Source organism: Monopterus albus, unplaced genomic scaffold, assembly GCF_001952655.1.
Source record: "Monopterus albus unplaced genomic scaffold, M_albus_1.0 scaffold256.1, whole genome shotgun sequence".
In the NCBI taxonomy this organism is placed as follows: domain Eukaryota; kingdom Metazoa; phylum Chordata; class Actinopteri; order Synbranchiformes; family Synbranchidae; genus Monopterus; species Monopterus albus.
In genome coordinates, this window is record NW_018128136.1 from 416,902 (window position 1) to 434,303 (window position 17,402).

General features: G+C 43.8%; 1 protein-coding gene across 3 annotated transcripts; it reads left to right on the plus strand.

The window, feature by feature from the left end:
- The first annotated feature begins 1,851 nt into the window (after nucleotides 1-1,851).
- pdgfbb (platelet-derived growth factor beta polypeptide b) lies at nucleotides 1,852-16,596 on the plus strand. Of its 3 annotated transcripts, none has more exons than XM_020621280.1 (8): nucleotides 1,852-2,011; nucleotides 11,574-11,670; nucleotides 12,333-12,389; nucleotides 13,262-13,455; nucleotides 13,621-13,815; nucleotides 13,982-14,813; nucleotides 14,981-15,140; nucleotides 15,277-16,596. In XM_020621280.1, the coding sequence occupies exons 1-7, from the start codon at nucleotides 1,985-1,987 to the stop codon at nucleotides 15,121-15,123; spliced, it is 1,545 nt and encodes a 514-aa protein (XP_020476936.1). In that variant the 5' UTR covers nucleotides 1,852-1,984; the 3' UTR covers nucleotides 15,124-15,140; nucleotides 15,277-16,596. The 3 variants fall into 3 exon arrangements, with proteins under 3 accessions (XP_020476936.1, XP_020476935.1, XP_020476934.1); XM_020621279.1 differs by lacking the exon at nucleotides 1,852-2,011 and adding an exon at nucleotides 6,468-7,223 and having other exon boundaries at nucleotides 16,505-16,596; XM_020621278.1 differs by lacking the exon at nucleotides 1,852-2,011 and adding an exon at nucleotides 6,469-7,223.
- Nucleotides 16,597-17,402: the final 806 nt, after the last annotated feature.

The following is a 17,402-nucleotide window of genomic DNA, read 5'->3' on the forward strand; positions in this document are numbered from 1 at the left end:
TAGTCCATACACACAGGAAATACACACAAGCTCTGATTTTTGAGAGGAATAGCAGATGATGGAGCACGACTCGGTCAGCACAGCGTCATCAGGAAGCAACCTTGTAAACAGGAATGACGAGGAGGAGGCTCGGCCTCTTCGCAGTAATAGGGAAACAGAAATCGTGGAGACATTTTTAGATTGAACGTTACAAATACATCTGTATTCCCGCCCCCTCCTCCCTTTCTATTTCTGTTATGTAATGGATCTCAGCTGCGTCGTTGTCTGTCTGTCACGCTGCCTCTCCCACCTTCTCCTTTGCTCTCACTAACACACTGAGTGTTCAGTGAAACAGGTATGTTAACAAAGCTGTTTAGCAGCAGCTCTACTCAGCATGTTTCAGCTGTGACAGTTGTGTGTTACTAAGGCCTCCTCAAACACATTTTATGCTGTTTTCTGCCATTTGTACACACTACTGCAGTGATTGTGTATTGGCTGTGTTGACCTACACTCAGTCCTTTGCCTGAATGCATCCTGTGTTGATGCAGACAAAGAAGCCACTGCTGCTTTGCTCATGCTTTGCCAGAAATTCAATACTGTATAACAAATAATGAGCTAAACTCAGATAAAATACTAAAAATACAAGATATACTGAATGTGTGAACACTACAATTGTTGTACCAGCCTTCTGTTAACTTGCTTCTCATGTAGTGGGAATCAAACATAAAATGATTCAAATCAAAGCTGATAAAAGCAAAACTTATTTTCTTCAGTTAAGTCACGCTAGTGGCCCTGTGAGGATCTACGTACCATGGCCTTTCTCTAAATGTTCACGTGAACATGCTCACAGTGACAGTAACATGCAAGTTTGTTGTTGTGTTCACCATCTTAGTCTAGTGTGTTTCTGTAAAATTAGCTAATTATCACTAAAAACCAACATTAAACCAATGCTAAAATTAAATCACATCATATCAGACTATTATAACCAGTCTGGGAGGTTTCACATCAATGCAATAAAAGTATTGTTGGGAATATCATTAGCTCTGAAAGTTTAAATATCCCCGGTCCCTCAGATCTTCAAGCCAGTTTCTTTTAGAGGTTCTTAGGGCCAGATATAAACGCTGGGGTGACCGTGCTTTTACTGTTGCAGCCCCTAAACTGTGGAACAGTCTACCTTTTAATGTTAAGTCAGCTACTGACCTCAGTACTTTAAAATCATTGTTTAAAACATATTTATTTGGCTTGGCTTTTAATACACAGTAGGACCTGATGCATTCCTTTTCATTTTAAATTTATGGAACGTATGTTAACTTTACTTTATTTTAGTCATTTATTGTGATTTTATTCTGCCATGTAAAGTACTTTGGTCAGCTGAATGTTGTTTTTAAAGGGCTATATAAATAAATTTGATTTGAAATATCAGAGAAATTGATATTTTGACCCGTTGATGTTGCTAGATGGATGGTTAGGGGACTGCAGTTCATCCTGACAGGATCTCTGTACCAAACTTCATGGCAGAACATTCAATAACTGTGAGACATTTCACTGTTCACCACAAATGTTAACCTTAGCGATGAGTAGAGCGATCCTGCTAGTGGGACCAAAAACAGAATATTAAAAAAAGACGATAAGAGACTGATTTAAAAACTAAACTTGAAAGAAGCACTATCGCATGCACTGCTTATGGCGCCATTTCTGGTCACTTCCTGTGTTATGCCTACATGACTATTTCTGGTCACTTCCTGTGTTATGCCTTTATTCTGACATATTTCCTGTCGCGTGCTACCTCACTTGCCCCAGCTTGAGTCCGCCCATGATTTATTCATTACATGCACCTGTTTCTCCTTGTCTTCCTGGACTAGCCTGTGTGAGCACCTTGCCTCTCTCTGTGCATTGTCATGGTGTCATCACCTCGGCTCTGGTTTTCCCCTCCCCTCGGTTCTGGTTCCCCTTGCCACCGCCTTGCCTCTGGTTTCTCCTGTTGTCCAGACTTCATGCTCTCCTCATGCCCCAGTTTTGTACTTGGTCCCAGGTAAGACAAACTTTCTGTTACTCTCCTTAGTCTGTCAGTTGCATGTCTGACCTCCTTTGTGGTATCAAGCTGTCTTATTACTCACCTGTGTACAAGTTATACTGTAGGAAAAGTCTTCGTGTGAAACCTGTGAGAGATTCCTTATTTAATTGTTGAAGAAAGTAAAAGAAGGAAGTTGTTTCTTGTCTAGTTGAGTCAAACTACACTCAAACCTGTGTCTAGAGTAGAACTTGCCACCGAGTGGAGATCTGTGTTAGCTACTTGCCATCCCGTGCACTCCCTAGTCACCTCCCCTGCTCTCTGAACCCACATCTGTACATTGTCTGAAACGGGTCATCCTTGTGTTCCTCGTTTACTTTGTCCCATGTTCTTACTCTGCCATCTGTAAATGACTCCTGCATTTCAGCCCTTTACCTCAAATTGTCACAGCTTATCTTTAAGTTAATATGCACATATGTTTACTGTATGTTTATAACTGATCACTGCAGACTGGCTTTGGAAACAGACTGTCCAGGCCAGTAAGTGGACTGATGATCGACATGCATGAGACTGTAAATTCAGCTCTCCGGTCTTTCCGAATGCCAAGGAAGTCTGAGAATGATGTGAAGGCTGTCACAGAGAGATGAGAATTGATTAGTGCCCTGTGCATGCCAATAATCACTATACAGCTATTCACAGTACAGTATGTGGTATTCATTAGAGCAGAAGAGAAAGCAGGGAAGTCCCCTGTGAACCAGGAGAGGGAGGGGACGCTGGCAGAGGAATGCTGCTGTGTGCAGCCTCTTGGAGCTGAACAAAACCAGGCATTCCTCATGGAGGTGTTTACACTCTGCAGCATGGTGTGGTCCATCCTCACTGCATCTGTTAGTGGCTTCATATTGTCACTGTCAGCAGCAGGCTCATCCAGCAGACATAAAACACACAATGTTGACACTGTGGATAGTTTGGTTTGGCCCCCAGAGGAAAGAAAACATTTAGGCACAGATTGATTAAACTGAGAAAATAGAATCAGGAGCAGTAAAGTTTTGTCTGATCATTGACAGTCTGTTAAACCTGAGCCTATAAACTCACAGCTGCTGTGATGGTCACATCGGTGATGAATCATGCCTATGCAGGATTCGGGTTCTTTTACAATACAGCGATACACTGTTAGCCATGACAACTTTCCAAACTGATGACGTGTCCTAATGGCTCAGTTTTAACACAATAAGAGTCTGACAGCGTGCAGATGGCTTTAGAGGTAAGGATGCAATTTGAAAGAGGCCATATCAGCAGTGAGAGCTGAACAAGACTCAGCAGAGCGACTGCAGCTGGCTCTGATCCAGAGCTGCTCGGAGCCTGGAAGAGAGGAACTACCTGACTGTCTGTTCTCCTTAACGTCCAGATCTGAGCTTTCTCGATCTCTCAGACATGTGGTCCAATATTTCTTTACCCATATTTACCCTTTTTGGCAGCGGTCTTTTTATTTTCTGTCTTTTCTGGGTTTCAGATCTCAGTGCCTCTCTCTGTCTGTCTTTTCCTTCTCAACAGCTTCTGTTCTCTCCATCGCTGTTTCAGTCAAGTGCATTCCTACAGTTCTTCACTGCCAGTCTCCCTCTTTCTCTCTCATTCAGACTCTTGCGTTCACTGCTGTCGGCAGGCCCTCGCTGAGACAAGAATACCGGGAGCTATCATAGCTCTTTCAGACTCAGTTCATTCCTGTTGGGTTAATGGTGCAGGAAGGAAAAATACACACAGATATCAATATAATCCAACTCATACGTCTCAAATCTAAGATGTATTGTTACAATTCTATGCAGCTGTACACGGTGCATGTTTGCATTTTCGTGCTTGTGCCTTTGCTGAATCCACCTGTGTCTCCTTTTGGTATGATTGAGCCACATTCCTGCGTGGAACTGGGAAACCTGGGAGCGAGAGTTCATACACAAGGGTTGAGGGGCCAATTAATAACGTCCCATTATACCATTTGATTTACATCATCCTCAATTATCTTAGATGCCTGTGGGAGGGAGTCCGCCCCCGCGGCTAATCGGCGGTCAGTCGTCTCCCCTCTTGACTCTGATGTATGTGACAGCAGCCGGAAGTGCAGCTGTGCACACACACAAACGTACGACCCTTTGTATAGCACAAATACAGTAGACTCGTGTTTTTCATCTACTGTAGAAAAGCCGACATGGGGTGGGGATCCAGCTATGCGATTACTGCGTCAAATTAACCACTGAGACTTTTCATTCAGCGATGGAAAACTGATGAAATGAAATGCCGTCACTGTTCAGTAGAAGATTAGTTCAGGGTGCTGTGACCTTCTCTGGATCTTCTGAAAAGCTCCTAAATATTTGAGCGAGCGCTGTCATTTCTCACTCAGTTGTTAAACATAGAGGGGCCTCTGTCCTCCGCTCAGGGTTGAAAACCGTTGTCAGCTCAGGACTGTGTGTGTGTGTGTGTGTGTGTGTGTGTGAGCCAATATGTGAGTGGGTGCTGCACACAACACTGTGCTCCAATGTGTGTGAATGTGCTTCATGTGTAATTTCACACAGTCTCTGTGTGTTCAGTGGATGTGCTTGTGCGCATGCGAGAGCATTTTAAAAAGCACGTATAAGAACTGAACCTTCCTAAGATGCATGTATTCATTAGGCTGAGCATTAGGCTGCAGGTACAGTATAGTAGGCTCTGTGGAGAGTGATGGATGGATACCTCTGAATGGGACTGTGGTGAGATTTTATAGCCACAGGTGTGTGCATGTGTGTGTGTGTGTGTGAGAGAGAGAGAGTACCTGCTATAGTGTGATATGAATGCAGGGCCCTCTCTCAACTCAAGAACCTGCTTCCCCCTCTTCACCCTCCTCTTCTTTCTCCTCATCCTCCTTTCCCTTAATCTCCAAACACACAAGACACTTGTGTTTGGGAGCCACAGATTGAGCATGAAATATGTTTTGTGTACAAATCTAAAATGAACACGGGCGAGAAAGTGGAAAAACAAAAGCATCTCTTTAATTTTCTTTTCAGCAAACATGGCTACTCTCGGCTACTGGTTTACACAGTCACTAATAAATGAGGCTGATGTTTACTTCATGTTTAATCATTCGCTCAGAAAGCAAATTGTCCAGAATTATCATTAAAAACAAGGAGAATTTTTGCTCAAGTGCAAGTGCAACACAAACGAACTTGTACATCTATATAGTGTATCTGGCCTGTTTCCACTTGGCATCGCCACTGTGTCACATGTTGCGTCCACACAGCCAGCAGCTTTGAACAAACATGAACATGAAACGCAGTGTAAATATAGATGCATAGCTCATGCTGTTTCCTCCACTGACTCTTGTTAGAAAAACAATGGCATCCTATTATTCACTGGGTCATGACTGAACTGGAAGAAAAGACTTTGGAACAGTCTGCACAGCTCCAGTTTGAGAAAATGTAAATGCCTTGATTCAGGAGCCTTGTTCTTTCATGTGCTTCGGCTTTTAAATGCTTTTTTGCATCATAAAAAACATTTGTGCCCCCCCCTGTCATGTAATATTATAGGTGGTTTGAAATCCACTACTGTAGCCCGACCGTCTGATATGTTGTTTTCATGCCTGGGTCGTCTGAGTTTGAACATGCAGAGTTATCGTCGGGCATTGTTCAGAAATGTTCCCTAAACATGGATGACTGAAAGGTCAGGAGCCTGAGAATAACTCCTGTGATATTTAGAGACACCTTTTGCATTCTAGCAGTGATGCTGAGGTACTAACAGGAGTCAGTTGGCATGGCAACTATCCCCATGACCTCTCCAGCAATAGACCTGTTACACAGCCGGCTGAATTTAGTGTGTTTTTTATAAACCCAATGAACAAAACATGTGTGAGTTGATAAAACATTTGTAACTTTTAAGTAGAAAGTTGCATAAATGCAAATGTGACAACTTGGCTTCAGTCACTGTTACTAAATATTTTGTCTTTCAGAGCCACAGTTTCAATAGGAGCACCTAAAGCAGTTTTTAAAAGTATGGAGTAGGTGCATTGTGTACAAAAAAGTAAAGAGCAATGGACAATATATCCAGATCTTTGAGCAATAGTATTAATAATAATAATATCACAATGGAAGAGTACTCCACTACATGTTGTGCATCTTAAATATATTAAATGCATTAAAAGTAAACGTCACTGTGCAGTAAAATGGTTAGATGTTATAATATATTGTGTTATTGAAATATTAATACCAATGAATTGTGTGGAAGAAGCATCTCTGGTGGTAAACGACATGTTTACATCCTCAAAGTCGATCGACTGATGATTTTCCAGCTGTAAAACTTCAGACCTGCTCTTGTGGCAAAAACAAAAGGGAGATCAACAGAAAAACCCACAGGACTTAATTGGCCCAACCTCAGGAACATCTGCATAAGTGAGGAAACATTGCTCAGAGCTGCTGCTGTTCGTGCATATTATTACTTCAGGCAGGGGGCGGGAGAGAGATACTGCTGAGTAGACCGGGGCAGACTTTTCCTCACCGCCACCACCAGTGCCACTGCGTAATCAGGCAGGTCCAGGGCTGAGGCGCACACAGCGCTTTGCTTATTGATAAGACTTCTTGGAAGACGAGGACCGCGAACTACCATCCTGACCTGCGACGTTATCCAGACGCTCAGCCTTTGATACCACGGTTAAAGAAAAGAGACTTGACTTCGGGGAAAAGAGAAGTGGATTTTTAATTAATATATCTTAAAGAAATCGTGAACTCCCTGGAATAATCTGAACTTTGAGTCTCATGGGCCGTTTTGCCTTATGAAATCTGGACCTTTATTGTTCGGAAATGTTAAGTCTTTTTCAGTTAAATTTATTTCTATCCACTCTGGTTGTTGGCCCGAAAACGCACTTGTGGACAAGGTGAACCAAACAGAAGGGACGCGCCCGAGCTAAAACGTGGAGGTGTCTTACTTATCCAACAGGAAGGAGCTGGGTACAAGTTGGGTGACCGAACGCCAGCGCTTTGTTATTCTTCTCCTCCTCTGGATATCTGCAGAAGCAACCGTGAGGATAGCCCGTTTACGCGCACGCAGCTCCGCAGGGCGAGCCGCTGTCAGCCCGCGCGCACCGCTGAGGAGAGACGGACTCTCGCGCTTCCATAAATGCCCGGTCCGTCGAAGAGGCTCGAGGCTGGGTAGCAAGATGAGCTTGTGGGTGCAGCTGCTGGGGGGGGTGCTGGCGGCGTGTCTGCGGTCTGGCGCAGCCGAGGTGGGTTCAGCACCAATCACAACTTGTGAACCCCCAGTTTATCTTTCTACAACACTTTACAGGAGCACTGACAGAGTCTAGAATACCACAGTCATCAGCCAGGTCAGCGATCAGCTGAAGCTGTACTGTTAAAATGGTAAAAGCTATTTCCTAACAATTGCTTCTAGTACGTAATCAGTGCGCTTTTACGTTTAGCATTCTTAAGTTCTATTGTGTTTTATTCTCTTCCTGACCTACATTATCATGGGAAGCACGACTCTCAGATGCAGGGTTTTTCTTTTAGAACTTTGGAGTTAATGCACCTGCTTCGTTCTTTCCATTACTGCTTCCGATCGAGGCGATGGGATCCGCGCACAAACAATTATTCCTCCTAGTGACTGGCGCTATGAATGGACGCCCAGGGGCAGACACATGCAGAGCTCGTCCTCCGTGGTGGTGAGACAGAGAGTGCCACGATAGGCGCGTTCATAGCTGGATGCTCCACGTGGTTAAGTGATGGATTAATGGATGCTGTTCCAGATGTTGAGCAGGGCCTCAAATCAGTCAGTGTGCACCAGCCATAACATCAGGGACCACATGTTTGTTACCAAGGGACGCCACAGTTGAAGAGACAGGGTAAAACAGATCTATCACACAGACTGTGTCATGCATCAGCACAATGTAAATCACTTATCTTGCTGATTTTATGGTTGCTTAAGTGCAGATTTAGACTTTCCACCTCCAGCAGACCACATATACTCTTCTGCTCCAGCTTTTTATTATGATGCAAATCTGTTCTAATTTAAAACCTGCACAACGAACAAGCAGCAGTGAAATATGGCTGCAGGACAAGTGTGATGGAGGTCAAACAGGAAGTCAAGACTTAACTAAGGGTCTTATCTAGGTCAAGCGAGGCGTGGCCATAGCTGACATCATGTTCATTGACCTTTTTGCTGACAACTGTAGATATGAAGTCTATAAGACGAGGCTCAGCTACACAGAGAATCTGTGACCCTGGCAGGTCATTGTGGAGATGAACTGCCAGGGTCTTGTGAGATTAAATGGAGTTTAAACACACAGATAATAAGTCAGTCATGGGTAGTGGACAATGAAATGAGTCAGAAAAGAGGGTGCAACCTTGTTTCCTTCCACCCAGGGAATGGGTTAGTAAAGTAAAAACCAAGTTTCTGCAGGATGTGAACTGGCAATGTAAAATCAGAAACCTTTCGAACTGGTTTTACAAGTTCATTGCTCCCTCCTTTCATTCACTGAACTCAGTGTAGTTGATGATACTGTCTAATCCACTATGGCTACTTCACATGCAGGTGATGGACGGACTTCACTCCTGTCATTAGCCCATCTTCTCACTTAATGGCTGCTGTAGCAACCACATGTAAAGGGAAAACCTTGACAGGACAAGTGCTTTAGAGGGAGACGGTTACAAAGGCTTTGAGGTACACGACCAGGAATTCCCCAGGTCTTGTTTGACAGCAGCTGTGAAATCATGGAGTTTGTAGGTTCAAACATGCCCCTTTAAAAAAACAACATCATAAAAACACAGACTTGAGAGTGAGTGATATTTTAAAAGCCTGTTAATCTAGGAAGTGCTACTTTCAGTGAGCAGAGACATTTATCTGTGGACCACTCGAGAGGAAGCCAGACATTCCCTTTTATCTGGCACCAGTTCATTATGCACTTAATTGTGCCAGGCCCTTTCCAGCTCAGAGGTAAACTATCATCAGAAAGGAATTAATTAGAGTCACATTTACTCCCATGTTGCACTGTGTAGGCGTATCCTCAGAGAGCACATGTGAAAGCTCACACGCGTCCTGACGCTGCTGCACCATCAGCAAACTCGACCCCCTAATTATGTACGATTAGGTGTTCCCTCTCCTCCCCAGTCTCCTGCAGCCGCTGCCTGCGCCTGGCAATCCTCAGTGTGTCCGACAGGCCTTCAGGGGATGGCAGCGCGCTTCCGGTGATGAGTACTGGATTGTGTCAAAGTCTGGGTTTTATTCCACCCAGAAAATGATAAATAAAGTCTCATGATGAAAAAAGAGGGAGGTTACAGGAGCAGTTTTGTTGCACAGCGTGGTTTCTAAGAAGTGCAGAAAGGCTCCTGTGTTGCTGTAGATTCACAGTAGGCCGCCATCATAACTCCTCATGTAACAGCCGTCATTTTCTCTGCTGCATCGGCAGAGCTCCATTATTTGAAACAGGCCACGTGCTCCACATACAGCTGGATGGTCAGATGGGGGAGTGACGGTTAGCATCAGAGTCACTGACGTCACCTGTGTCTGACAGAAGAGTCGACATTTATGGGCAACTACTGGGCTCAGTGCTGCTTTAAGGGAAGGATGGCATTAGTCATTAGACCTTGTGAGTAAAGCTGAAACAATGTGTTGGTAGTTGATTGGAAAAATGTTTCCCAACCGTTTCGATAATCATTTGTTATTTTTCGAGCAAACAGCCAAACATTCTCTTGTCTCTGCTTCTCTTTTTGAACACACGTGGCTGTTCTTTTATCTCACTGCATATTGAACTGAAGACTTTGAGGTTCTGTCACTTAGATGACATCACTTTGGACTTTATGAAGCTGTGATGGGCATTTTACAGACTAAATAGAGAAATTAATTGATATGCACTTAATTGTGTCATTAAATATTAGTTGCAGCTCTGCTTGTGGGTATAGTTCTTAATTAGATGACTCCTTTTTCAGTGAGTTTTCACTATTTAAGTAAACTGATATATAATCTTGAATGTATCAATGCTCGTCCCTCATAGTTGCACACTGGACATTAATAATATGTGTTTACATATTCTGTCTGTTTGCATCCGTTGTGTTTATTGGAACCAAAGTGTTTGTTTAATATTTCCTGTCTCGATCCAAACCGTCCTGACAGCAGGCACCGCTGTGAACAAAGGCACACATCCTATAGTTAACGTCAGACACAATTAGACAAGCAGGCAGGTTCGCTCCGTTGGCGAAGACGGGAAGTCGTCATGACGACTCCTCAGGGGCATCGGCTGCTCTGCAAAAGAGATGTGATTGTAATAAAGCAGGCATTTCCCTGCTGGAGAGTTGGACTCTGTGACAATAGCAACAATAGGGGAGAGTCGGTGACACACAGCGCGGGCAGGGTGAGAACACGGGTTCATGCGTGGATGGCTGCTTCCTTTGGCCAAAACCTGTTATTCACCAGAACCTGGACTGGACTATGAGACAGTTTCTGTTTAAAGCAAAGACAGGGCCAGATCACACTTGCTCCCTGAGCCCATCTTCTCTGGGTCCTTCTTCACATGAGGTGGCGAAGCAGATGAAGCATGTCCACAGTGTTTCAACCAGCCTGAGGACATGTCTCGACCCAGGTCTTATCCCTGTCCATTTAACACATCTTTTATTCACCTACTATCCCTCTTTTTTTTTTCCCCAGATGCACCTCCCCTCTCTCCTCCACTCCGTATCACTCCTTCCCCCACTTCCTGACTCCTTCCTGGCTCCTTTGACCCCTAAATGTTAGCAGATGAGAAGACAACGCCAATAGTCATTCACCGTGCTCTTAGTGACCATTGTGTGTCTGCTTTGGTTAATACTTGTGCCACCCCCTCACTCTCTTGTGCATTAATGACCGGGGGGTTAAACCCACAGTCAGTCCATAGAAGGACCGTGTCGAGCTGTTGCTTGGTTTTCAATGTGGAAATATTTGGTCAGATGCTTGTTGTTTAAAGCTGGTGTTAGCTTATCGTTTGTTATCAACCAATCCCAGTAGAAAAGTAAAAACCTCCATGTTTCCTGTGGAGTCAGAACCAGATTTTCTTTATATCTCTGCTGTAAGACTTCACTGGCTTCCAAAGAGTTATAAAAGCCACATGGAGGAGCCATATTATATGGTTGCACTGAGCACATAACCAGTTAGTATAGACAACTTTGAAAAAAATCTACAATTCTGTCAATTCTGTGTTTCTCATCCAGTCAGATTTCATTGCTACTGAAGTGTTTATAATCTTTCACGACCTCAGAGAGCATCACAAACTTAGCTGTTCTATTGTAAGGCCCGTCGAATGGAGAGCGGCAGCAGGATCAAATTTCCAGTGGTGGGTTTTTATTTTTGATAAAGGATATAGTATCTTTTAAAACATTTTTGTACATAGTAGCTGTAGAAGTGACACAGTGTTGTTAAATTTCCTCAGAGGAATCAATTTGCAACATGCGATGCAGGATAAAACTTTTCAAATAGCTGAAAAAAAGTCAAAACGCTTCCCTACCATCTTTTGCTTTTCTCTCATAATCGCATTCTGAAATGGTCCAAAGTCTCTGGTCTTTATATTAGTGTGTGTGTGTGTGTGTGTGTGTGTCCTTGTGTGTTGCAGGGTGACCCTCTGCCTGCAGCCCTGGTGGAGCTGGTTAGAAACAGCCCCATCTCGTCCATAGAGGACCTGCAGCTGCTGTTGCTCACTGACTCCGTAGGTAAAGATCAGAGCGTTGTAGTAATACTGATGGGGATGTTCTCATGGATACGAACACAGCTGTGCTCTGATCACATTCTTACTTTACCTTTAACAGCATTTAACTATGAAGAGAACTACAGTGTGTTTTAATATTATCACCCAATGTAACTGCTTAAAGCATCTTATGACCAAACCATAGTGTCCCAGATGGTGCTTTAGTCCATAACACTGGTGAAGTCTCTAATAACACACAAACTTTCTTACAAACTTGCAGATGACACTTTTTAAACATCCTTTTGGGGGGGGATTACAGAGGTATACAGCCCTTATATCCACAAGACATACACAAGTCACTTACATTGTTTCAAAAGGGAATATAGATGATGTGTTATTACCCTTTTTATATGCAGTCAGTGGTTATTACAAAGAGGAAGGGATCAAGCCTGTTAAAGCCAGAATAGGAACATCTCCACACAGGACCACAGAAGCAGATAACAAACAAATAAACAAACGACTTGTGCACACTCACATTTACACCCCTACTTGCAAAGACTGGATCTTTACCCATGCAGAGGGTGCTAGAGGGCCTTGAATTATATATAAACCACATGCTATAAACAGTTCATAAATCTGTTGCCATGTTTGCACCGATCACATGTTTGGTTTATTGTTGTGTCACAGATGAGGAGGACGAGACTTCTGCAGCCAACGGAGGCCACAGACTACCAAGGAGCCTTAGTGAGCTAACCCCCCTCCCTTCTTTCTCTTCCTATGGGCTGTTGTTGAGATGACTGTTGCAGTTAAAATGTAAAAGTGTTGTTAATCACAAAAAAAGAGACATGACCGCTATTACTTTCATGTACAGTAGTATCTTAAGAGTTTACAAAAAGCATCCCCATGGCATAGTTGGTAATGAAGGCCTCAGTTCAGAGGATAAAGATGGATCTATTCCTGCTCAAGAACAGATCAGGTGAAGTTTGTAGTGCTGGCACGGAGGATTCCTGATTTTCTCCATGAATGTAGACGTGCTCCATCCACACTAGTGGAGGCCTGGGGCTGTGTTCAATCAGCCTGGGAGCTGATTAATGTGACAAGTATGGCTTTAGTGGCACTGATAAATCCTTCCCATTAATCTTTCTTCACTTTCGTGATAAAACAGATGTCCAAATTATTAAACCTCACTCTATAATCTAGCATGAGGAGACGCTAATGATTCTACATTAATCCTTTCATTTTAGTTGTCCTGGTGTGTCAGCTCCAGAGGAGCAGAGCAGTCTCGCTGAACAACGGACCTTTGTGAATCCAATGAAATGTTTCTCTCACACGCTGCAATAATAAAAGCCCAATTTGAGGAAGTTGTAATTAATGTGCTCATTTGAAATGCATGAGTTTGACATGAAAATTCACCTGCTTGTTCCTGCTCTGCGACCACCACAGTCAGTCTGTGGTACTAATGCACAATAGTCGGTGGTGAGATGATTGTCTTTTGCATAAAACAGGAAATTGGGTTTCCTAAATAAACATGTAAACAAATGAGGCCTTATTTGTCATCTTTACTTACTGATTTAACAGTCATGTACACAAAGAAAATGTGAGTGTTTTCAATGCAGATGCCCAGCCGGCCCAGCAGGCTCTGTGTAAAGTCCGTACTGAGGTGGTTGAGGTCACCAGGGCGATGCTGGACCGTAGCAACGCTAACTTCCTGTTATGGCCGCCCTGTGTCGAGGTGCAGCGCTGCTCCGGATGCTGCAACACCAAGACCCTGCAGTGTGTCCCTGTTCTCACACACACCAGATACTTGCAGGTAAACAACCACATGCACACGACACTTACTGTAAATATGAAAACATGCACATTCTTAACATCCCAGGAATTTCAGTTAGATGAGATGTGGACATTTAAAAACATGTTAAATTGCTTGTGTTTTTGTTCTACTACTGATGTTCCCCGGGCCTCCTCACACCTCCAGGTCATGAAGATTGAATACATAAATAAAAGACCCACTTACGCTAAAGCAGTGGTCTCAGTGGTGGATCACGTGGAGTGCCGGTGTCAGCTCGCTCCACGTGTCCCAGTGCCCAAGAAAAAATCATCTCGCAGGCAGCACAGCCACCAGCATCGAAACCAGACCCTCAGCCAAGGAGTCGCACAGACGCAGGGACAGGTACGGTACAAATGTTGCTGTTTGGTGGGGATGCAATAACCACACCAGAGTATGTGCACCCCACTGATGTTCCAAAATAGCAGTAAAAATCTGTCTACTCACCATCTTCTCCTCCTTTTTTCCACTTGTAATCTAACAGAGACAATGTTGAATTTTGTTGTCACAGGCCAAGGTGCACTCCAAGGATGAGCTCCATCAGTGGGACGAGCTGAAGCAGATCCAGAGGGCCCACCTGGAGGATGTCCTGGATCAGCACTGGAGCTCCAGAGGAGACACCTTCCCTGAGGATGGGGATGGGTACAGTCTGGCTGGGGAGGACACATCTCAGTCTGAAGGGGCTGTTCTCCTGGCCCCGCACTGGGCACATAACTCCACCAGGCTCCATGGGACTCGAGACCAAAATGAGAACGTGGACAGGAAGGTCCACGGGAGGATCTCAGATGGCAACAAAACTGTTTCCTCAGTGGATGATGTTGGTGTTGAGGTAAAGAACAAGTTGGTGGAAGCTGGAGATGGGTTGCTGCTCAGCACCACTGAGAGGGAAGTTAATGAGAGAAACAGGGGTGAGGGTGAAGGCACACAGACACACAACCCATTATGGCCAGAAGACAAATCTAAATTTTCAAAGAGCCATACGAATGGTAGTTCTCAGCCTGTTACCCAGAATCCTCAAGCCAAATTCAGCCCTGCTGAGGAAACTCTTAGGTTGAGACCTGGGAGCTATCGGCCTACCAAGGAGCCAAATCCAGAGCCACGAGATCCAGCGAGACGGAGAGACAACGAGACACCAGAGGAGCAGATATTAGAGATGGAGGAGGCAAAACTGGAAGAGGAGAGAAAAGAGCTGCTCCTCCTCCACAAGAGGTTGGACCAGGAGAAGGAGATACTGAGACAGCAGCAACTGAAACGAGAAGAGGAGGAAAGGCAGAAAGAGAAGGAGACGGACAGTCGGCATGGGAAACATCCTCATCGTCTGAAAACGACAACACAGACACCAGGTGACAGATGGTGCTTCAGTATAACACAAATAAGAACCAAACAGTTTGGTTTCCTGTCGGACTAAAATGAAAATGACTTTCACGTTCTTCTTAAGAGTATGTATGCAATAGCATCTCTTTTTATGCTTATTTTAAAATGTTCTGTGATATGTACATTTCATTTTTAGAGACAACATCTACAACCACCACGCGAAAGCCATCGGCTCAAGCAGGCGCCAGACCCCCAGCACGTCCAAACCAAAAAAAGAAAAGGATGAGGAAGAATCGCAAACAGATCAGCAAGGCAGCTATGAGAGCAATGCTGATGTAGACCTGAAATAAATGCAGGTGAGTTCAGAGTATTTATTAGTATTAATGAATGAATAAATGATGACCCAGAGTCAGTTTGGAATCACTGAATGGAAACCTGTGGATAAGCGTGCCATAGTGCGTTAAAGCATGTCCTCCTGTGTCTCTCCTTCAGGGACACACAGTGGATTTTGTGGATAAGTCAGAGGTGAAGCAAAGCGACTCCCTTCATAGAAGTATTTATTCACTTGTCAATAACCTGCTCGTGCTGTCAGACCTCCTCAGTAACACTACTAATGACTGCCTGGTGAAACTGTATCTACACCTGAGAAGATGGAGGAAGGGATGGAAATAAATGATAGACCTTTTTTTTTTTTTTTAAACTTGCCTCGACAGCGTCAGTTGCTGGTATGAATGAAGTGGCACTCGGAGACAAATTGTGCGCAGTCACAGTACATCTGGAGGACTGGAACTGCAACGCTGTACAACTGTGGAGAATAGTGCAATTTCAAAACTCGACCTGGATCCTTGTTTTGATATCAACAGAGGAAAACTGCACTTGTATCAACTTGATTTAGTAATAACAGCAGTCAGACTGGACTACGGAGTGAATTTAGTAGAAAAATGGACATGACTCTTGTGCCATAAAAGGATCTGTTCTATTGTAATTAGATGATCTTAGAGACGACCATCAATAGATCGCAACAACAACTAATGGCGACTCAAATGACTCATTTTCCGTGTGTGACTAACTCACTGACTGTGCTGGGAAGATAAACCATACCAAAGCCTGATATCATTTATTAGCTTGTTAAAACAGTGATGGTCTTTCTTTTTTTTAAACCATATTTAATTGGATTTAACTCATTACAAACACTGGAACTAAACAGATGTCACAAGACAAGATGTTTTATGCTTGATCACAGGTGTAAGGTGCTATCTGAATGTGAGGTGATAGCATCATACCTGTGTCCTGACTGTGTGCTATGGTTTTATTTATTTATCTTTACCATTACTGTGGAGTAATTCTCTATACAAATACTGCAAACAAGGTGCCGGTGGAGATTCTGTCTGTCATGATGGCTGGGTGGTTCAAACTATGACCTCCCAGTATCGTACAGTGTCAAAAAGGTGTTTGCATGTGTGTTGTGCAGTGTGTGTGTGTTTGTGTGTGTGTGTGTGTGTGTATGGGCTTGTGTCTACACTCACACTCCTGTCATGCATCTCACATGTTAAATGTGTTTCTCTCTGTGATAGATCGCACTCTTCCACCAATCACATTCCTTAAAACACGGGGAGGACGAGAAAGAAACACCTGCATATTACATATAGCATTTTATTTAACTGCCCCTGTATTTGTTTAATTAATCTTCAACACGTAAATTTTGGACTTTCATTAACAGGGAACTAAATGGGTCAAAACAAGTCCTGGGCGCCTTCCTAGGGAGGTGTTCCGGGCATGTCCCACCGGGAGGAGGCCCCGGGGAAGACCCAGGACACGCTGGAGGGACTATGTCTCTCGGCTGGCCTGGGAACGCCTTGGCATTCCCTCGGAGGAGCTGGAAGAAGTGTCTGGAGAGAGGGAAGTCGGGGCATCTTTGCTTAGACTGCTGCCCCCGCGACCCGGTCCCGGATAAGCAGAGGAAAATGGATGGATAGATGGATGGATGGAAGTCAGTTCCATAGTTAATAACCTAAAGAAGAGCAGCAGCCTTTGCAAATGCAGATATTATTTTTTTGTGTCCTTTGTATTTCCATAGTAGCAACACACTGATGGTGTTTTATATCCACAATCAGCCAGACATCTTAAGTTATTTAAACCTTGTATGTTCTTTGTCAACTTACAACTGTTACTGATTTTGTCTGTTTTGTTATGAAAAGTAATGAAACCAAGGAATGTTTATGATTGCCGCCTAATGCTATTCTTATACTGGTAAAAGTAGCTAATGTGCTTAAATCAACTTTGTTTTTATTCATTTTTACAGTCTTGAACATTGACCAAACTTTTGATATGAAAAAATGAATATGCAGTTCAAGGAACTCACTCTGCGAGCAGCTGCTGCTCAGCGGGTGATGAGCAACAGACCAATGAAGCAAAACTGATGTTAACAAATCAACAGCAGTCCTGTTGTATTTAGGCACAGCGGTCCCTTGACCTAAGTGCTACTGTCAGCATGCTAGCAGTGACAATGCTGACATCATGCCTACTTAGCATTAGCATGGTAGCATTGTCAGCGGCAATGCTAACATGGTGATACAAAGCAGGTATGAGGTGTACTGTGTTTATCATCTTTAGGTTTG